We start from the raw sequence: 23,253 nt of genomic DNA, 5'->3' as shown, positions 1-23,253 counted from the left end.
ATAGGAAGGAAGAAATTAGGCTAATATGTAACGTAATTGTATTTGACATTTGAATTGTTCGATGAAGATTTAAGCGCTGCATTTTATCGAAACGGATGGTATTGACCACTGCTGATATCGCGCGATACCACGCCTTTTGTTTTTTCAATCTGCGTATTTTGAAAACCCCTCTTCATGTGCCACGTGTCGCTGAATAGATTACGTAGGTAATATAATATCTGATAAAAAAAAAACAAAATACTGATTGACCAATATTTGCAAATGAAATATGAATAGATTGAAGGAGAAATTGACGATAATGATGTATCAATACTACTGTTTATTATTATAATATTATATTGCATTGCATCATAATATATTATTACTATAACTGTTACATGATAATGCGTAAATTTATGCAATGCGGCGTATGACTTTATCTCATGTTACCTTAATTTTACTCGCAAATGCCCGTGCGACGCAGCGTCTTAAGCAAAATAATCGCGGCGCCAACGATCGTTATCCGGGCACGAACGTTAAATCGCTATTTCCGCGGCGCGAGTTGCATCGGGATTACGAAATAATCATAAAATAAGGTGCACCAGTATTCCCCGAGTCATCGCCTGCGCGACGAAGCGAGCTGTTAGTAACGAGGTGGTAGTATCACTCGACGACGCCAAAAAGTTTACCCCATCTTCTCGCGTATTCACCCATTTCCACGGTCGTCCAGGCGCAATTTCGTGCCCGTCGGCAGATCGCCTTAATTGCAGCTAATTCTCGCGAAACGTTCCGACAATAGCCACAAATTCTGGGAAGAGGGAACCCCTTTATTACGAGCCCTTTATTATGATCCTCCGACACTGGCCGATCCTCTCTTCCACGCTCTTACTTGATTCCCGAGGATTCTCCTTCACCTTCGCCCCGAACTCCATCTCTTTACGCCACTGTTTCCAATTTTGTGGGCGGCCGCGCTAGGATCTACGTAACGTATCCTTCGTGTTTCAGTGCTCCTTCAGGCCTTTCCCTCCGTGTTTACGCTCGGCAGCAATGTTTCATTGTCTGACGAAAGGGTCCGCGCGAAATCCACGTCGATACCTCTCTCGCAAACGAACTCGTTACATGTGGCGCGAATCACGGTTTTCGAAACATTTCCGATAGCGTATTTATGACCGGAACACCGTTTCGGCACCAGAACATATCTTATCCGGCGAAAATAAGCAGGGACGAGTGAAATGGGAAGGAATAGATATCTTTTAAATCACGGTACCTCTTTAGCTATCCATTAGCTTTTCTGCGAAAACTCTAAATTATTTATTCATGAAATTCATCTGCGATTCATCGAATAATCAGACTATGTAATCATTATCGATTTTTGTATAGTGATTGTATGTGTTTTAAAATACTAAAACTGTTTGGAATCCTACAACAGACGATACTGTATCAATACTTTTCCTGTCGAGAAATTGCTATTGATGATTCGAGAGCGGAAGCGAGTCGGCGTATTGACGCCGAATGGTGCAAGTTCTCGTACCTGTTGCTAGTCCGCTCCACAACGGTTGGCTATTACCAGTCATTTTCTCTGTAATCAGAAGAATTACGGGATAAAGCCCGCGATGAAAAACGACCGCTCGCAGCCTCTCGAAAAAGAACTCGACAAAACGAGTTTCGGGGGAAATTCGACGCTTTCTGCTCGAGTCTGCGCTCGCGACAAAAGAATTGAGAGAAAAAAGCGGAACGATTGTTAAAATCCTTTTAAGAACATCGCGGGGTGTAAATCGAAGTCTCTGGCGTGTTCCAAAGAACGAAGTAATTACGGTCGCGGGAGTAAATTGTTTCGGGGACAGGCATTATCCATCGAGATGGAATTTACTCGCGCAAGCAGCGCACCCGTGCTTTTTAGCGAAGCTCCGAAAGTGATAATTCCCGACACCTGAGGATTAGGTCGGCGCGCGGAAAAAGATTCCCGCGTTTAACTCTTGGGCCCGGACTCTGTTAATGCGCCGAGAGCGATTCGCAAGAAGGGGATTTAAATCCGCGGATCGGAGAAGAAATATTTCCGTGGTCGTACGAAAATCGCGGTTGTAAAAACAAGGAGCCGGACCGCGGGCCGGCCGACCGTGGCAAAAGAGGCAGCGATGCGAATCTCGATAATCGCCGAAGCAGTCTCGTCCCGGGGATATTTCCGAGGGAAATTACTTTTCCGTTTGAACCGCTCGAATCCGTGCTCCGCGTACCGTTACGAGAATAGATACGGTTTCGCGAGCCGTCGTCGTCGATCGCGAATCGTGTGAACCGCGCGTGAAATTATCCGCCCCCGCATTGAGACTTTACTTGATATAACTTACCCGCAATTCTGTGAGAAAGGATAATGTAACGCGCGCGGCGTCGTTGATAACGATTTTTCATTATTTTCAACATGGCCCTTCTCAGCGATGACGTTTTTTCCCTGTCGGAAAAACACGATTCTTTCGTATAACACTTCTTTCTGCGTTTCTTATGAAAATGAATTTTTGACCTAGTCGCACGATTTGGAAGTCGCTCTTGCTCGAGGTACATGTTGCTGAGAAAAAGAGCACGGAAAGAGGAAGTTGAGCGAGAAGTTTGCGAACTCCGGTACTATTAAATAGATTGCGCGCGCGGGAAGTCTTAAGAGTTTTCTCATTTTCTTTATTCCAAAAAATTCCATTCTTGCAGATAACAAGGCACTGCATTGACACCGTTGATATAGCTCGTTATATCATCACAATTGTAGCGTTACAATGAAGATGATAAACAAATTGCCGTAGCTTGCCGTTATTTTCAACAATTATCATAGCCATTGTTTGAATCATACAAGTAATGATATAAAAATCTTAAAACGTGTTCCTAAATATTTTTTTTCAACGTACGAAATATTGTAAAAAATTACAACAGTTAAGAAATTTCCATAAAACACCACTAAACTTCTTTCCTCAGCGAAATCTTATTCCGCGGAATAAAATCGCGAAAAATTCTTCGACGCCTGAGAACAGCGACTTTAAGAAGTCGTTGTATGTCACGTTGTACTCACGCTAATAGCGAGTCGTTATCGTTACGCGGCTATCGTGGCTGATGTAACTATTATCGTTATACTGCTACGATTGGCGTGGTTAACGTCGGTTTTTCGCCGAGGGCTCTCTGGCAGAAATTTACGCGTTATTATAGCGATCGACCGAAAAAAGATTTTGCGAAGACGTCCCGTTTAATTAATCGATCCGTCTGTTCTGCAAATGAGATTCGATAGCGAGCGGGATGCGAGCGGCCGTTGCTTAATCGCGCCGTATAATCCGTTGAACTTTGACGAAGAAAGAACTCTATTAAGCGCAGTGGATGCCCTCGTCGGCCGCGCACTCGCGACCGAGTACGTCGGAACAAAGCGATATTCAAATTTCAAGCGAATAATTTGCAGGAGATTGCCACTCCTTCCGTGCGATCAGTTCACCAACAGCTTTAATAACACTTTAATTCACTCCACGATGGCAGACTCAAGATTGCCGACTCTCAAGGTTCCGGGCGGTTAACGTAAAATGCATTTGTCATGTATGTAGCTCTTTAATTGCTCGCCACTCCTTCTCTTCCCGATGACGTACATAATTTCGACACCTGGTGAAATAACGGCAGAAATTTTTAAACGGGTGATTAGAGGTGCGTGTCCGTACAGAGCGAGTCAAATGAAAACGAAGCCCAATATCTGCCGCTTCAACGGGATGATGCGGCTCTGTTTCTACGAATACGAAAGACAGTGGTATCCGCGCATTACATACGTTTCACGTTGACGTTCTCTCTCGTTTGCTATGGAACGCGATAGTAGTCTGAGTATGCGTCAAAACGAAGACCCTGAGAGCCCTTCTATAGCGGTAATTAGTATCTACGTTAAATGCCATGCACACGTATACACACATCGATGACGTGAGTGTTAAATACGGCGACCAAAGGCGGCTCGCAGCATTTAATTAGGCCGGAATTAGCTCTTTATTGAGCAGGACCATGTGATAGTCAGCTTTGACATGTGCCTCTCCGCTTGCATTATTTGAAGAGCGACTCGATGAAATCGTATCAAGATAATCCAACAAAGCAGAATCTATGTGAAAACATATGCATGCGTTGGATGCCGCATTAAAAGTTCGATATCATACGTGCGTTAAGAAATGTTAAGGAACGATTAACTGAATACAAATAATTATTGAAATAAATTACGATAAGATAAAATAAAATCTGTTGTATACTAAATATAACATAGAATCTTTATAAGAAGATCGACAGTACTCGAGTTATTTTGATTTAATTATTGAAAATTGAAGCACTCTTATTGATGTTGAAGCACCCGAACTTTAGGAAATTTTATGAAGCCTTTTAAGTATCCGTACGAGTATATAAACGGCATCAAATAACTAACATCCCGATACCTTGCGAGATCGAAACGTACTCGTACTCGTAGGATCGCCGTTCGTTTGCCAGGCAATCGAGCAAGGCAATCAATCGCGGCGAAGGATTCATTTGATTTGCCTGGTAATCGAGATGGTTGCCTTCTTATTTCCTATGAATGAATTTCGTGACTTCGCGGGACTCCCAGTCCCACTCTGTCGCGGTAAGCGGAAGCGTTTGACGTCGTTCCACTGCGGCAAAAGCGAAAGTTCTCAAGAAGTTCGGGCACGTACACACGGCGGAGAAGTGAGGCGGGAATCCGTCGGGAACGCGGCTCCTGGGATATCTTCTTAAAGATTCATGTCGCTCCGATCGCATTACCGCTTCGCCCACGCGTGCAACCCCGCCGCATTCGCAACCGCGATACCGTAAATTATTGTGCTATCGCGAGCGCGTAAATCCGCAGATAATGCCCCGCGACTCGCGGCGGCGCACGGGCACACGCGTCGTCGTGACGCGGATCCTCGTCGACGAAGCTGCGCTCGGCAGTCGTACAATGTGGACACAAAGTTAAATTATCTCGGTCGATCGGGCCTGAGAGCGGATCAAATGCGACAGAGACTCGTCCTCGCTAGCTTCCTCGGACTTTCCTCTCGTTGGCGCGATTCTCTCTGATGGAATCACTTTATGAATAACGTCACGTGCGCGAGACGTGCAGTTTGCGACCGAAGTTATCGCGATCGTAACTATTACGTCGCTTCGGGGATTTATAGCGGTTGGGTGCATACCGTGAATAAGTTAAAACCGTCCCACGATACATGCACTAACCAATTCAAACGATACCGACGATGATACGGACGATGAGTGACATTTCCATGGTTTCCAAGGAATACATTTTTTTCCCCGGAAATAAAAATTAATCGAGCAAAAAATTGCAATGTATTAATTAAATTACTCGATTCTGCGATGGTACGGATATATATTTTTGTACTTTTCGGGTAAATAGAGGAAAAAATTCTTGTTTTTAGAACTCAAACTTTATTAATTAAACAGCGCGTATCGCAATCGACTTCGCGATAAAATAATACCGCTATGTAACTCGATTCAATTCCGTATTCATACTAAACTAAAAATAATTTTTACGTTTCTCTTTATTTTACGTTTCTTTTTAATTTATGCACGTTCAGGGAGTAATCCCACTACTTTTTTTATTTAATTTCGGACAAACATCGCTTACCTGATTTTCATTATTTTTACGTGAAATATTAAAATATTGCGATATCTAGATTTTGCTTCTCGATCTTTTCCACATTTCCTTTTTCCACAATGTAGTCTCAAATATTAATACAAGTCGCGACAATTAATAGAAGGTTTCTGCAATTGCAACTGATTGATATTGCCTGAGTTACGATTGTCAGAAAATCGCTATTTCGAAAACGTTTCGTGTGTATAGATCAGATTTCAGCGCGTTTAGAACCATCCGGTTTCCACATCCGTCTTTCTATCACTTTTATTTCGCGATTTAATTCTCCGCGAGTATGTATCATCGTACATGTATCACAGGGCGAAGCGATTTCGCGGTATCGATCGATCTACTCGCGATAGATCTCCTATTCGGTGGAAAGTAATAACATTCTGCAAATACCGTCTGGTTTTCGCGAATCGCCTTCGTTTCCATCGGTCTCTCGACGTTTCGCAATCTAGATTGCATTGAATATTGTTGTTTTGCCGCTTTGCTTTTTTCCTTTTCCTCTCTCCCCCACCTCTCTCTTTCTCTCTTTCTCTTTTTCTCTTTTTCTTTCTCTCTCTATTTTTGTCTTTCATTTTGCGTGTCTCAGAAGGGCGAGGATAACGTGACAGAATTGAAGATCGTTCGATTGCCGATGCGTTATCGGCCTCGGGATATCAGCTGTTTACAATTTAGCGCTATTTTCCGCGCCGGCGATATTTGAAATCGCGGAGAACAAAAGGCGAGGAAAACCGCGTCCGACCACACGAGTGCTTCATATATGCGAGAGTTCAGTAGTTCGCGATTCATATCCTCGAGCGCGTGTCCGCGCCAGAAATAAATTCTCGTCTCGAGAAGTGGTTTTCGTGCCCCGGCTACGCGACACTTAACAAACGAAACGAAATGACCGACAAATCCGCCGTGACAGTCGGGAACCAAGAGAGATCCCCGTGTACGCGCGTAACTTGAAAGAGAAGTCGACGGGTTCTGGAGGAAGAACGCTTATCATTTTTCATCGGCTGTCGATCGGCTCAATCATCAAATTTGCCGCGCCGCGAGGCGAAAAGCTGCAGGTATGAAATATTGTCGTCTTTTCTTTTATTTTTACTATAATAGAAAGTTGAAATTTATCTCCGTCGCGAGATACATGGCTCGTTACGTAACTTGTGCCTCTGCTGGGACAGGCAAGAGAGACAGCCGCCGCCGCGCCGTGCCGTCTAAACGTAGAACGATCGCTACATCCGCAGGTTTAATGAGAATTTTAACGACTGAGCGAATCGACAGAAAAAAAGAGTACGGGATATAGCGGAGGGAGGAAACAAGAAAAAACGGATAGATGCAAACGGACGGACGAGCGCGCCGCGGACGCGCGAAACGAAGCCAATCGACCCTTTTTGTCACTGTCTACGCGAGTAACGCGAGATCCGGTGCGGCGCGGGTGAGAAAAACGAGCTCGAGCGTTTTCGGCGGGTACTAGACGGGGGCTACTATGCGGCCGTGACATTCGTAATATGCCAACACCGCGGGCTTCTTATCGGGTCGCACGATTGGATTGATCCCGTCCCTCCGTGTGGCTCCTCCAAGGCGGCAGGACGCCGCGCCGCGCGATTGCGAGAGCGAGAAGCACGATCCCTATCTCCCCGATTGTCCCTTCCCGAGTCACGCCTACGGAATTTCATCGGGAATCCCGGCCGGCCCGTATCGTAACACGCAGTCAATTTGTATGCCCGCGCATACGTACGTACGTGGGGCATGTAATACATGGTATAATACACGCGACCCCGCGCTATCAGAAAATACCCCCCGGGCTATACACACGGGCGCGTTGGATGTGTGCTCGTACGTTACGTATACGTGTGACTGTCATCCACGACGGCATCCACACACACACGCGCGTCCAGTTCATGGGTTACCTGGAAACGGAGACTTGGGAATTATGTAGGGCAGATCGATGATCGTATAATCGCATATTGATTGATTCTACGCGAGATTCTGTGTGGGCAGAATAATCTCTCGATTAAGTCGCCGGCCTACTCTCGTTTTAGATAATCGTAGTCTTAACTTTCGAGAATCTAAAGTGCGCTGCTAATGTAACACCGGCAGATCTAATTACGGGATCTTTCAAACTTTCCGCAGCAAGACATTGCCTTAATTAATAACAAAATTTGAAAGATAAAGTTGCGCGAGTAAAGTGGTGTAATTAAAATTGCTCTTTTGATCTGGAAAGATCTGTTGATTCTAATGATAATTTTTGAAACGTTGTCACGAGAATTATTTAGCACAATTTATGATCTTTGCTGAAGGCTGAACCCAGAAAACACGAATATTTAAAAAATGTCTCAAAAATGTTTTAAGACGTCAACCTGGTAGTCTAATTAGTCTATAAAGATGTTTGCTATTAACTATGCTCGCTATTATTAAAATCTGGCTATATTATACCTGACTTTGATATCTTTTATTATTCATTTAGTGTCACGACATAATTAAGGTGAAGCTTTTCAGAGACGCGTTAACAAGAGGAGTACAAGACAAATTTTAAGATCTTAGATGACTCTATGACTTCAAAATGTTATAACATTTGCTGGGAACGTTTATTTTGTTACGCAAATGAAGATGTCAGCTCACTTAGCATAAATAAAACAACGCAACGAAGCGGTAAAAGAACGGGAAAGCCAAATAGTCACGTACGCGAAACAGTCAGGTGATTCGACACACATCGTAAAGTGTCTTGGGTATCGACGAGCGAAAGGATACGTACTTCATTTCGCTCCGGTAGGATGTTATTGCCGGCGAATTTGCAAGCGCGGCATAACATTATACTTTACTGTTTGCCGACGTTGTAATACACTTTATGTCCTCATTCTTCGCGGAAATGGGCACGTATCGTTATCACGTATAAGCCCGCGTTTACACGCTCGGCGCGGCCGTGTAAACGTGCGAGCTCGCGCGTGAACTGGTCCCGCGCGAACACCGGCGTTTCCGCACGCGCGGATCTGCGTGCGTGCCGTTGCATGCAGCACAGGATGCTGCAACGGGAAGTTGCTGCAAAAGTCAACGTGTGCGCATGTGTATGTATATATACGCGCCGTGGAATTCCCAAAGCACTGCATCCGAGAATGCTACCCCTTCATGGGATTATCTACACCGGCGGTTATCCGGCTAAAATCCGCTTAGGCTGGCGCTTAGCCTACGACGACGGCTGCAGCCGGAAGTCCTGAGGGTGCGCGAGCGCGCTGCAAATGACAACTCGGGGATTTTAAAAGCGCGCGCGCACGCTTCCTCATCTCGACGGGCCTCAATAAAAGGGGCGCCGAGACGCGCGATCGCTTTCGATTATAGATTTTATTCGAAAGATTTCGTCGCGAGGAAGGCTGTCCGATGCACGCGCATATTTTCTTCACTTCCGACACATTTCCGTACGCTACATTTTCAGGGGAATAAGAGCGAAACGAGCGCACGTTTTCCAATTGTCAAAATCATATGTAAGGAAGATTTGAAAAGTTAAGCCCTCCTAGAAATATGTCAATAACGGATTCAATGTACAAGGAGGTTGATGGGGTTGAATATCTACGTTGCGTTTTTCCTGTTCTGGAATAGAACGATCTGGGATGTAATCATTTGGAATAAAAATCAGAAACGCGATCAATCAACAGATGGATGAAAAGTCAGAGGGAAAGATATTAGTCGTCTGAGAGATTGTTTTATTGCAATTATTATAAATTTGAAAGCGATCAGTCAGTGTCATTGTGTAATGAGTAGAATGAAGTTTACCCACACGAGTACACGAATCTTTGTAGAATGGAAATTTCGTCTTTTACTTCTGTATATCTTATATTTCCTTCGAATCAAATGTTACTGTCCCAGGGAAGCCTGATAAGAACTTATCTACAGGATAGAATATAACATTGTTAGGACATAGAAGATATAGTACGCAACGTAGGATGGAATTGCATTCGGTAACAGTAACTTTGCAGAACTACAAAGCAGAAATTCAAAGCGGAAGAAAGACATGAAAGTATAGCACCTAAGATCTTCGATACGGACTGAAACACATTTACAATGTCGTAAGCGTTTAATTTCAAATTTATGACTTTTGTTTGCGCTCTTCGATGTTGAATACATTTCTTTGTTTGCTGTAATAGCGAGGATATTTTGTAATTAAATTTCAGTCTGGGGAATTAAAGAGTTTCAGAAGGCAAGGTGACAAAAAAATGAGACTCAGTAAAATTCGTTAACTTATTAAAGTTCACTGTTTCAAAAATAGTACTATTACGAGGCCGTTTTTTTTCTCTCTCTGAACATTAATGGATTAACCGCATCCTACATCATCTCGTGAAATTTTTAGTTAAAGGAAGGTGCTATTTATATCAGTGCCATTAAGCACTCGCGGAATAAGAGAAATTCCAGTAAAATAAAAGCACTCTCTTCCCTTTTCCTGTAAAGAGCACCAAGCATTTTAACCTGTTAAAATTATATCATACTGTAAGGGATAACAACACGCGAAATGACTTTTTTACTGCAATAGCGTGTCGACGTCTCTAAATTTCGGCCTGTCTTTCGGTCAGACGGTGTACAATGTAGAATTGTAATTACGTGTTGTATAATACGTGACTTCATCACCATACTGCGGGTCCAACGCGGATCGGTCTCTGCAGCTGCGCGGGAATTAGCTCGTTTAGGGAGATGGCTGACGGACGGATTGTAAACTGTGTACATCGCACGAACAACACCGCGTTTATTTAAGCGGTGGTCGAATTATGCAAATTGGACGGCGCCCGCCGTCGAATCGTTCGAACGGATGCGGCCTTCGACGCCCCGATAAATGTGTTTCGCCGTTCGATTGTGATTTATTTCCTCCAGATATTACCGAACGTCAACCTGATCCTCCTTTCTTCGCAACGATCGACACATGTCGCTTCCCGATCACTTGTTTACGAGCTCGCGAATTTTTGTCTCGCCCGCGTTAATGTAGCGGAATGGAAAACATTGGGTGAAATAGGACAAAAATACACCTACATATTTACATAAATATCCACGCGGATGTTTTTGTTCTCGTTTATTTCGGTTAGGTAAATACTTGTAAAATGGAAAATTACGAAAATGTTTTAAAAAAATATGAACAAAATGTACAGACTATATTAAACATAGCGTTATAAATACCTTTCCACTTGAAAATAGCCGCGTCTGTTTGTGAGTCCAATAATAGCTGTTTATTATTTGACTTGAACGCGGTTATCTTTAGGTGGGAAAGCATTTATAACGCCATGAATAAGTATGTATATTATCAATTTTTCATACATTTGGAAATGAATGTCTGTTCTTATGTTGATGATAGGTACGTGATAAAACAAATCATTTGCATTTACAAATTGTAAAATGTATTTTTGCTCACAGAAAAAAAATGATGTTGTATGAACAGTATTAGTGTAATTGAGATAAAACCTATTGATGCAACATCAATATTATTAATTAACAAAAAACATCAGATAATTGTTTCATTAATTTAAATATTTGGTCCAATAATATCCAATTGAATTAACTATTTATGTTTTTGGCAGTCCGTGACGTCGACGTTTAATTGAAGCAACTTTTTTTTCCCGTGTATACTTTCTACTCTGTACCAAGAGCATTTGTATTTTCATTTTTATTTTTATGGCCTACTGTTCCGACATAGTTAATGTCGATACATTAAGTTGTTTTTAAGGATATTAAGATTATGATGAGGCAGCAGTTTTAGTGAATACTAAAACTGCTGGCCGTCATTGTAAATGAAAGAATTACGACGGTCCTTTTTGAGGCGAGCCCATGAATTAATGGGAAGTGCTGCGCCCGCGGGAAATCGTAATTAGGCGTTCGCACGAAGCAGAGCGCGACAGCTGAGAATTCAGCTTGGCTAAAAACTCCCGTAAAAGTGACGCGCAAGATGCCGCGGTTCTTTTTCGCGCAGGGAGCTCCGCATCCAAGGACATTACTCCGGATCGCGAGGTGTAAAGTTCGTTCGCTCCCGTGACCCTTCCACGCCCGCGCCCTTACGCCTTTGTGCGAATATTGCCGTGTACTTCCCTCTTATTACGTGTATAGCGCGACAAAGGGGTTCAGCGAAAGCATTGACGTGGAGGAACCTGCTTTACCGGAATGCGAGAAAGATTTCTCGCGTTCGGATCGAACGTAAATTGCCCGATAGACGTGTAGCGCACCCCGATGGCTGTATTTAGCGAGACCTCCCAACATAAAAAGCTACAAGACGGTCAGCTGTATCTTTTACTCAACTGCTTGGTTCGCTGAAGAAGGAACTGAAAGAAGTTAGAGGAAAGACTCAATGTCTAGATTAAGAATGAATTAATTTCTTTAATCAGAAGGCCCTTTTTACCAGCCCCCCTGAGAGCTCAGGAGTGTTGACCCTGCATTTAAATGACGATGAGAATTTTCTCCCTTTCTGCGATCAAGTCTTTCTCTATTCTACATGCACAATTAAATCGCATTTAATTAAAAGGATTGCCGGATTTATTATTGTCATTTTTATTGTGCACGACTGCAATATTACCTCATTCGTCTTGAAGAATCTTACATAAAAATAATTAGAAGCTATCGCTGTTCAGTTTCGTTGCCTTGGGAAACTTGTCGCATTATTCCGAAGTCTCTATGAGATAAATCACGTACAAGATCTTCATCACAATTTAACTTATCCGACAACTCAATTACCTACTTGTTCGTATATATTGCGATTCAGCTTCATTTGTGTCTTGCGATTTTTCCTCAGGTGACGGAAACGTCAGCTTCGAGGAATTCGTCGAGATCGTCAGCAACATCGGTGCGAGCACGGCGGCGCCGTCGGATCAGGATCAGGAGGAGCAGGAATTGCGAGACGCCTTTCGGGTGAGTGAAATAAACGCGAATAGAAAATCCTCCCTCCCCGTCGCTTGTTTCATTTGAATCTACGAATCGCGTGGCCGGCTCCTTCGCCTTCCTCGGATCGGTCCACGCGATCGCCCGATAAATTCCAGCGCCCGCCTCGCACATAGGCGAAGCCGCCCGGATATCGAACGTAGCATATTTTCTCGCGATCCAGGCAATTTTCGGCCGGATTACCGCGGCCGTTCTCAGTCAACTTTCCCTCTTGCGCGAAGGAAGCGAGAGGATTTGCTCCGGCGTTCTTAAACGAGCCGATAGAGCCGGTTTCTTCAGATAGAGACTAAGGCGAGGCGACAGCCAGTTCGCGTACTACACCCTGGCGGCTCCTTAAGATATAATGCTGTTCATGAAACGCAAAAGTTAGTAATGACTGCGACATGCACTATGAATACTTGAGCGTCCTATGCATACTTTATGGATTATATTAATAAGTTTTCTGCTGCGCGCAGGTGTTTCACGGTTAAGTGGCTGGGGGTTTAATCTGTTCTGACTGTCAAATGTATCCCTTAATCTTTACTTCCTGAGAGTTTAGAATTCGAGATCTCTCGTTTCTCGGCGGAAATGTCGGAATGAATTAAGATATTCGCATAATCTTTCAAATTATAGTTGCGGCCTGTTGCAGTTGGTAGAACAGGCTGCCTGACACATTATAAGTTCCTTAAACGTTTCAAGATATTCAGCTTCATAATTATATCTCGATTGTTTTAAAATCATATGTAATTATTGCGATCTTAAACGTATTTTTATTGTTATTGTTATTTCTTTTTATTTTATACACTATGATAATTATGCTAAATATAATACGATCTTATTATTTTCTCGCATATAAATTGCATATGTTTTTGAGATGCTCGGGATCGACTCACAAATAATAAATAATAGCTAAATATATAAATAAGCAAACAGATCCGATTTATACGAAAAATTTGATTCACGGGAATCATGAAATAAGGATCAGGAGACCTGAAACCTTAAGCTCAACGGTTCCCGCGGTGAGTGCAATCCTCGATCTTTCTGTAATAAAATAAATTCCGATCCCGCGCTGCTCGAAATTTCCAACACGTTTTACCATGAATGTGAAAAATGTATAAGAGCTCAATGACATCGACCCCATGATACCCGCGAGTACGCGTACGTATAATGCGGTTATTTAAAATGATACGTGGGAGGGTACGAAACGCAGAATCAAGAAAGTCTTTGCCTGTTACCTCGCGCAATATCATAGACACAACATAAAATATACATTTATTATATATATCGAGTTAACGGATCGATGAATGGCTTGAGTAGAAATTGCATACATATATATCGCATATTTTTTCGCGGCTTCAACCGAAATTGTCCTACGACCGTTTTAAGGAATTTCGCTTATTACTGGAAAAAAGTGTGATGAGGCGGAGAATTCCTTGACTTGTTTCACTTTTTTCAAATTTCCGCTGTCCATACATTTTTGCGTATTATTCAATCAAAACGCGGACAAAAAAAATTACATCTCAGGATGGGAATAGAGGAATTTGTCGGGAAAATATGCAAAATATTCTCGAAAAATGATTAACAAATGTGGCGTTCGCTTAATCGAGAATCTAGGTAATATTGGCACTATATATGAGGACATATAATCGGGATTAAACGCTGATTTTATGGGTGCAAAATGCCGGGAGATAAAAGGATCACGAAGCGTTTACGTTTTCTTGCTTGTTGTCGGCGAAGATATTCTTGTATGAATAATGCATCTGCCCGTCGTATACGCGTGCCTTTATGTTAAACTGGGGGTAAGCCAGGATCAGCACGGAAATACTTCATTTAATGCAACACAGCTTCCGAGACTGTTGTCGCGAGAAGAATGCACCTGCAATCCGATCGCGCGTGAAATTAACAGTCGCGGTCGAAACCAATCGCGTTTCGCATTTATAACTACATAAAATCCCGCGACCTCCTTAAGAAGGGACTGGATAATTTAACCCGGGCGTACTCGCGGGAAGCGTAAGTGGTCCTCCGGGAGAAGTAGGCATCTAAAGACGCGGGCGAGAATTGTCGAAAGTTTCAAAAACTTCTCGAATGAAGGTAATAAATCCGAGAGAAAAGTCTTCGTACGAGATAGACTCGTAAGAAGACCACGCGAAAACAGATTCTTGCCTTGAAAGCCGGAGAGAAGGAGGTTACAGGGTGACCGGAGAACATGGAGTGCTCGACTTCGTCGGCAGTGCATTCTCTGCTTCGTTGGGATGTACGGACCTTAAGGTCCTCTCTTACAAGTCCGCCGGTATTTGTTCGGGCTGCCTTACCAGGTCGGCCGACCGTTGCTAGTCACAGCCAAGTCCTATTCACCCGCGAAGGACATGCGACACTTGATTTTACGGATTCTCGAATCTAATTCTCTGTCTCTCTCTCTCTCACTCTCTCTGAGACTTCTGAGACAAGTTTGTTTCGACATCTCAACCGAATTGCGGAATCGGGAAGACGACGGACAACGTCGTAAATTGTGTAACAAGTGCAAGCGAAATACATGAACTCCTTGCCTTGCAAAAGAAATCTTTCCCTTTTTTTCTTTTTTTTCACTCGGGTACATCTAGAATTTTATGTTTCAATTTACGCGAGTGTACCTTAAGGTGTTCTTCAGATTTTTCGAATCCAAGATTTTACGTCTCGTTTTACGTGAACAGACTTCCAAAACGTTTTCGTGACATTTTCCCATTGAACGTATCCCGGTTTTAATGTACTTCGAGACACTTTCGACAGGACCCTTCTGACTTGAAGCGGTGAGTGGCAGCATAAGTTGCGGCGATAAACCAATCTGATTCGTTCATCTCCTCGAGCGGGACGATGATTATGACAATTCCATTAAAGTCGCTAAATCTTAGGAGGCTTATTAAAATCGAGAAACTGACGACGGGAGTCGGGCATTCGCTGATCCCGATTATTATTGCTCGTCGAAATTCTTGTCGCAAATGAAATGAAGATTCTATACGCCTCGCGAAGTCAGTTGAAATGGAGGACGCGAGATTTACTTTAGATTCTTCCTCGGTCGTTACGTTCTTGCGCATTCCTTCTCTCCGGCTGTAGTTCCCGCACCTACGCGCAAGTAAGGAAGGTTTCCTCGAAAAGCGGAAGAGGAAGAGGAAGCAGAAGGAGAAGAAGAAAACTTTTGTCCCACTTTGCTCATGATGCAATCACTGAATAGATCAAACCAATGCGATTACGACGCTTTTTGGGACCCGCTGTGTATATCTCTCGCTAAATTTTATCACGATTAAAGAGATGCCGCCGCACCTGAACGCAATATCGTTTTCGGAAATAAATGAGTTCCTCATCAAGGTGCTCAGATGACGATACAATTCGATTTACAGCGAATACCTGAGAAGCCTAGAGATTTTATTTCCACGGATGATATTTAATTAAAGTCGGATCCTGATTAAATTTACAGCAATCACGATGATACGTTATCAAGAGAAGCGTAATTTAATTTATTACCCGATGAAGAAGTATTACGTTATAAGTATTACAAAGCAAATAAAATCTCGAAATAAAATCAAAATTTGCATTTCTTTATCGAACAGAATGCCGAGCGCGCGATAGCAATTTTAATTTACGCATTTAAAGCCAGTTTGTCGGGATTTCTCGAGTCCTGCAGTCACGACATTTAATGCCAGATCTTTGCGAGTTAGCTCAGGCTTATGTTGACTGACAATGAAAGAATCTCGCGCGTAGCGCGACCCAATTGCATCGTATAGTTCCTGTCCCGTAAGATTGTTGAATTATAGCGGCTTAAAACGAAACTCAAGCAGAACCGAGAGCAGAAGCGAAAGTGGTCAGAATAATGGAACTCGGTGTTTCAGCGCGCTTGCCGTGTAACATTTATTTCTGTTCGCTTAACTGATCATTCCCCGCTTGCCTGAGGCTGCATTCCGACTTAAACAATCTGTGCTGTCAATTAGTTAGCTGTCAGCTGTCCAGATTGAGTTGCGACGAAGAAAGTGAATGGGTCAAGCTGTGTTGGCTTTAGCAAGTAAATATAGCCGCGGTCGGGGCGACTTAATTAATCCACTTTGGACTAATTTCGTCAATTCTGGTATTTGCCTTAAGGAGACGCGCTCCCGAAGGGGACGGAGAAGGAGAGAGAGAGAAAGGTGGAACGGAAAAACTGCATTTCTTTTCATTTCTTCAAATAGAAACGACGCTGTGTAACGCCGTGTAACTTAATACGCGTGGAATAAGAACGTACCGCGCCAATTTCCCTCTCGGACCTCGTCTCCTTTTAACGCGCACTTCGTCTCAAGCTGCAATTCGCTCTGCACAGCTTTCCTTCGCGGATATATTTCCGACCTCCCTCACAGTTGTCCGTAAAAAGGCAAGCGCGCCTGAGTGCGCCGAAAGTTCGCGTAAAGAACGGCGGCCCTCCATTAACCGTGCGCGGAATCGCCGGCTCTAAACATTCGCAACACGTCTCCGTTCTCGGCAACGTTCTCTCCACCATCCCCCCGTTCTGGCTGCTATATTCTTCATCGAAAGATGCACGTCGTTCTCGAAGGACAGCGTTTTGTCGTCCGACGAATTGTCGTCCGGGCATTCATGCTCCATTCATCGGGCTCATTCGTCAACCCGGTCACATTTTTCCGTCTTACCGCTTCCTCCCCCGGAGTTGCGTCAGCACGCTCACCCTGTCTGGCAATCTTCGCGAACCGAATGTTCGAATCGAAACTCCAAAGCTGCCCCGTCCGAGATTCGCGTGCGAGTCACGAGACTCGCTCTCGTTTTCGTCGGGTCGACAAAGACCGTGTTCTACTCGTATCTACCCACTGTGTATCCGTTTTCTTCCATTTTCTTCTTTTTCCTTCAGCCCTTTCCACTTCCGCCTGATACGCTTAATTCCTTCAACTTCAACGCGAAAGAGCTTTTATCCACCCCGAATGGTTTATCCCATTTGTACCGACTACTGCGGCAAACAGGAATAAAATACTGATTAATTTTTACATGTGCTTAAACGCGCATATAATCGAGTATCTGCGGAAACGTTAATCTTCTTTTTAATCAGTTTTATTTCGGTTGCGCTTGCCGATTTAATGGAAAACGTAAAACATATAAAAAATTGATCTTTTTTCTAGAAAAGTTCGAGAATTAAAAGTCATAAAGAGAAGTGTTATGTCAGCTCGGTAATGATATATGATCGAATTTCTTTTCGCGCCGTCGGCGAGCTCTTATTTGTATCATTTAGACGGAGAACGATCTAAAAATAAAAGATCGAAACGTTCCTGCAGTTAATACCAGTTTTCTCTCGTTACGGTTGTCTAGACTTCTTTTATTCTCGCGCCTCCATCTGCCCTCGGGTCGTTCTGACCGCTAAAGGTAGATATACACTGATCCCGAGTGAGCAACAACAAACGCGAATTCAAATTTATTTAAAACTTTCTTTGACGTACGATTCATGAGTCGGAACCGAATGCGAATTCGGACGTAAACGAACGTTTCGTTTCGCTGCAGCATTCGTATCTTCCGAATGTTAATTGCGAAAATCCGCGTTTGCACTCGATATATTCCCATCTCAATGTTTCAATATCGCTTTTATAACAGAATCCCAATGTGGGGGAGACCGAGGCTATATTGGCTGCAGGAGTATGTTGCTCATGTGCTGTTTTTTAGTAGTCATCTTGAGAGAAACAGTGGATAAAAAATAGCGAAATTGTTTTTCTAGAATCTGAAAGAACCATTTCGCAGTTTACTAAAAATTAGCACATGAGCAATATACCCCTGGAGCCATATAGCCCCGGTCTCCCCTACATATATTTACTATTGAGGTTTCTTCGGTTTCCTATTTAATACTGCGCACATTCATGAACGAATTTTGCAATTACGAATAAATTACTTGAATAAAATTATCGGCAAAATGTCAATTTTTTTTCTTACAATAAAATAAATTTTTATTCTTCGGCCCGCAGATAGGCCTTTTTCAGTGCGAGAGGATCATCTTTCTTATAATAAATATTTATTACATTAAATATAGCGTAAATATAAATATAAATGTATAAATGTTAAAATGTAAAAATAAAAAGTAAGATAAAATAACGCGAAGTAATATAACATAAAATAGACAAGTATAGGTGTGTAAAAGATGAAGGAATAAAATATTGTATTACACAGAAATCCATCCGAAACCACAAGGCAGAAATTAAATAAATATCTATCTATATTGCATTAAATATATTAACTTTTTTTCCCATCTTCTTTCTAAATTAAAGCATTTCTTATATAACAATTAAATCCGCAACAGTAGGTACATGTTTGCGCGCGACGGGATGGTGTTAGTTAAATTGTCTATCTCTGTGGAAGCAATGCACATTTACGATTGTGCGCGGAGTCGGTGGCTGAAGATGGCAAATACTCCGAGAAGAACCGACAGAGATGGAGAAGAAATCCACCTGGGTAACCACTGCGTGCTGGAAGGAAGTATGTCAAACTGTTACGCCACAATACATCCTAATGACGCCGGCTTCGCGGAGGATTTTGCCGAAGCATCTCCCTTTGCTCGACCATTCTTTTGGATTGTCTACCGCATCTGTCTGAGCCACTTCTCCGTCACTTGTCTGGTTACCCGAGCGAGTTCTGGCCGCGGCGCGGGCGATGTTGTTTTTCGATGTTCTCTCGAGGGCGCGGAGGTTGCTATTGCATTTTCGCCCCCTGCTTTCTGGCGAAATAGCACGTTCGAGGTGTTTGCGCGAGAATTGAAGGATTTTGCGTAGCTTTGAAACTCCGACCGAACTCGGGCGAAAGCGATACACGAATGGATAAATGGCTGGATAAATATTTCGCTGAACAGTCGATCAAATATCGTGAAAGTAAATATTGGTTTTTATATTCATTTCATAAAATGGAATCAATCGCTTTACACAATTAATAGAGAATTTGTTCCGTTTAAATTTAATTTAAATTTATTTAATTTAAATAAAAATTTGATAAATACATAATATGATTAATATAAACTCGTATCGTGCTGTTTCCTTATCTCATCGTTTCCGAGGCGAGACTCTTCTAATGATTCACAATTGTATTTGAAGAGATTGACATCTTTCTAGAGAAACGCAGGAAACGGCGTGGACTTCTTTTTAGCGAGATGAAACTGTGTGCATAAATATAAATGAGTTTCTCGGGCAGGATGACTTATTGTCCTTGTCGCGCTATCTCGGTCTTTGCGAGTCGTGCTATCAGATTTATTTTCAGACGGTCTAATTGCCCTTCATTAAATTCACTTCTAGTCCCGCCGGTTCCGTCCGCTTCCGTTGTCTGTCATTCCTAAAAGCTATTGTGCAGAATTTCTTTTTTTATTATTAAATTTGTCTCCCGCTCCCGCAGGGGCTTATTGTTCAAGGTTGCCTCCTGGCTGTACGCCGAGCTTCCACGCTGTCTTACTTTAATGCGCATTCAGATACCGCTCGTCGCGCCGTTGCGACTACGTCGTTTTCCCTTATCTTCGCGAATTATGTAAATCGCCCGTTCGGGCTTTCCCAGGTTTTTCTTAGGCACACGCATACGCCTTATTGTGGCTACAGCGGAACGCCTAGGAGTTTAAATTTGCTTTAGTGACAGTTTGATGGCAGAATCATCTCGATATTCCGCTACTTTACAGTGGGATTAGAGAGTCGAGTCTTTCTTCTCTAATTCCCTTTACAGTCTTACTTATACAAAATTACGCTATTCTATTATCCAACTAATTTCCTATCCTTTGTTATTTTATTTAATTAATTTTGTTAACAAAGTTATTAAAAATTTATTACGAGTTTATCAATCCATTCTCGACCATTCTCGACTCTGAAATCCCTTCAAATGCGATTGTATTCCGCGTTTGTAGAAATGGAATTTACAGTGCGTAACGACGGAACGAAAAGTTCTTCCGCATCTTCAAACTGCACAGCTCGCTAAAGTGTTTAACAATCGGGGGCATTAAGGCCAAATGTGACGTATTGTAGTCACCAAGTCGATATTTTAATCTTCGCGGCCCGACTACCACCCGTGACGCCGCCCGGATCGTCCCGGTGTCTGGAATAAAAGACGCGGGACGGGGAGCGAGCGAAGGAGGGAACACGGGAAACGTGTAAAGGGTGGAAAACAAGCGACCGAAATGGAAGAGCGACTCTCGATGGGGAGTGTAAAAAGGGGGTGGGCGACTCAGCCGCAACCTGTCGAAGGGTTATCGCGGACAGATAGTAAGATTTATGGCGTGAAGAGAGAAAGGGAAGTGTTTCCGCGTGCGAGAGAGGCGAGATTACATTGCAAATAATCGAGCTCTCGTAAAATCTAATATCCAAACAACGTTATCCGCGAGATTTATCTTATATCGCGTCCGCGATTCTCGCAGGTGCTCTTTTACCCAGAATTACGATTGATCGTATCTGCCGGCGGAGCCGATTTAACCATTTCGGGAGAAAACCACCGAAATTTTAAACAAAAAAAATTGAAACAATTCTCGTAACAAAGGGTGCAAGATAAAAGCGGGATAAAACGTATGCGTGGCACGTAACGCAAAAATCCGCACAACAACAATCCCCCTTAGGCAACAAAAGGGGCAAACAATGTACTAACAGGGAATACAGTGGTCCGGCAAGATAAAAGGGGCGAGGAAAACGAGTAGAGAGCCGCGAACACAAATGCAAGCGCGCAAAAACAAATAATGGCAATCAAGTGTATCCGTTGCAAGCAATATCGAACTGTGGAAGGTGCAAGAGAGGGTCGTTGAAGATTCATCGTTTTCACATACGTTTGAGTGTCGGCGCGCTGCGAGCAACATCGCAGCGAAACACGTTGCGACTGACGCATAAGCCTTTTTTTCTATGTGTACGTAACATTGAGGGACAACACGTACACATACATCTTTTTGGGATCTCCACGCAATCGTGATACGAATGCGAGCGACCGACACCGTTCGTCGTTCTAGAAGCCATAATTCAAGCTTTAAAATATCGTGAATCATAGCGGGAACGTAATGCTGACGTTTTTCAACGAAAGCTTCGAAACTTGACGCAGCTAACTCTCCGAACGGAAAAACAAAAAGATTGGCAGCGGGGAAAAAATCGAAAAATAAAACGTACCTACCTCAGGAGAATCGGGCGTCTCGGTAGGATCGCTGCGCGAGCAGTTTCACGTTGAACTTTACTTCCGGTGGGGAAAAAAACGTGAGAGATTCCTTAGCTCGCATTTGCATGCTAATGAACGGCTAATCGCCGTAACGTTTCTTCGTCGGCCCTTATCGGACAGGCAACGTTACGAGCGGGTAAACGAGGGGAAGGGGTGATTTATTTTCGCGTAATCCTCCGGTGTGGTACGCCCAAGGCGGACCGACGTGAAAACGTGAACGCCACGCGTTGCACTCCCCCCTCTAATATCGAGACGTGCGTTTCGGGGGCCACAAATCCATACGGATGTTTCGGCCAAATATATATATGTACAATACGTGCAGCCGCCGGAAGTGTACATTACTTGATAAGCGAAATCACGATGTTCATTATTTTCTTGGCCGCGGGCCAGTATCGATTCGTCAAATGAGAAAATATTAATAGCAAATAATAGCCGAGAATATATTTACACTGGATACCAATAGGACCTTCAATAGAACACACAATGATAATTATAACTTTAATTAAATTATGCACAATAATTGTAATTAATTATAATTATAATTATTTCCGATGATTGCATTGACAGCTAGGCCATTTCCGCAGACGCGTTCTCATACAACCATTCGATATCGATTGGTCGAAACGATCGGACGGTCGCTGGGCTAAATAATTTACTAATTACTGTAACGATCGTCCGATTGTAATTTCCCTCGGCCGTATTAGGGAAACGACGACCGAGACGCCGACCGAGAACAGCGACGAGACGTCACTTTAGATTCTACCTCGGCGACGGCATTTTTTTCCAAGCTTCTATTTCCCATTTCCGCGGGCGAGGCGCGGCACCTTCCCTTCTGACTTTCGTCGGAAACGGACTCACTCCGGTGATTTCCACCGAGGAAAAGTGACAAATATCTGCCTATCTGCCGTGTTTCCGCGCTGCGAAAATATACCTTGGCACTTAGCTCGTTTTATCGCAGTACACGAGTACAAATATAAAGATATCACGTCAGTATGTTATCTGTATAAACATACAGATAACATGTCAAGTGATTTATCGATCGTTTAAATGATTTCTGAGATAATAACAATTGCGCGTTACGAAGTTCATTTTTACACACATTTTTCAGACTTTTATATATCTTATATAATTTTATTGCTATAATATATATTTCATATTTGTATAAAATATAAGTACAAAAATAAAATCCACAATTGTGATAGACGGAAGAGAATGATTCCTTGTAGAAAAATAAATTGAAATTATATAACAATTTATATCATTTCAGACGAGATTGTCCAAGAAAATCAAGTTTGAAGATTGAAACATAGATGATATTTTGTTTTCATTTAAATTTACGTGTAGAATCTTCAGAGATCTTTATTGACGAATTTACCTCGACGTTATCAAAGCTTAAAATGTTCAAAGCATTCAATATTGAAATTTTAATCTAAAAGTCATTTTATTATGAAATGTATTTTTATATTTTAATTAATAACATATTTTATTTGAGAGAAATGTTCTTCATATTTTTAACATATAAATACTCTTTCAATAATTTATTACCGCATACATTTCCGATTTTTTATTTATAATTTATTCATATTTTAATAGTTGTCGTGTTAAAATGACATGTAATATAAAGTCTT

At 42.6% G+C, this 23,253-nt stretch overlaps 1 protein-coding gene across 2 annotated transcripts in view; it reads left to right on the top strand.

Annotated features, from left to right (window-relative positions):
* Positions 1-23,253, top strand: part of LOC112452166 (calmodulin-like) — a 55,043-nt gene that overhangs the window by 26,308 nt on the left and 5,482 nt on the right. For both annotated transcript variants that reach the window (XM_025012255.1, XM_025012253.1), the window contains exon 4: positions 12,351-12,466. In XM_025012255.1, coding sequence (XP_024868023.1) covers positions 12,351-12,466 — 116 coding nt within the window. The remainder of the gene's footprint in view (positions 1-12,350; positions 12,467-23,253) is intronic.

Source organism: Temnothorax curvispinosus, unplaced genomic scaffold, assembly GCF_003070985.1.
Source record: "Temnothorax curvispinosus isolate PA1 unplaced genomic scaffold, ASM307098v1 QBEX01002996.1, whole genome shotgun sequence".
Lineage (NCBI taxonomy): Eukaryota > Metazoa > Arthropoda > Insecta > Hymenoptera > Formicidae > Temnothorax > Temnothorax curvispinosus.
The sequence above is the reverse complement of the archived record's forward strand: the minus strand, read 5'-3'. Positions and strand labels throughout refer to the sequence as shown.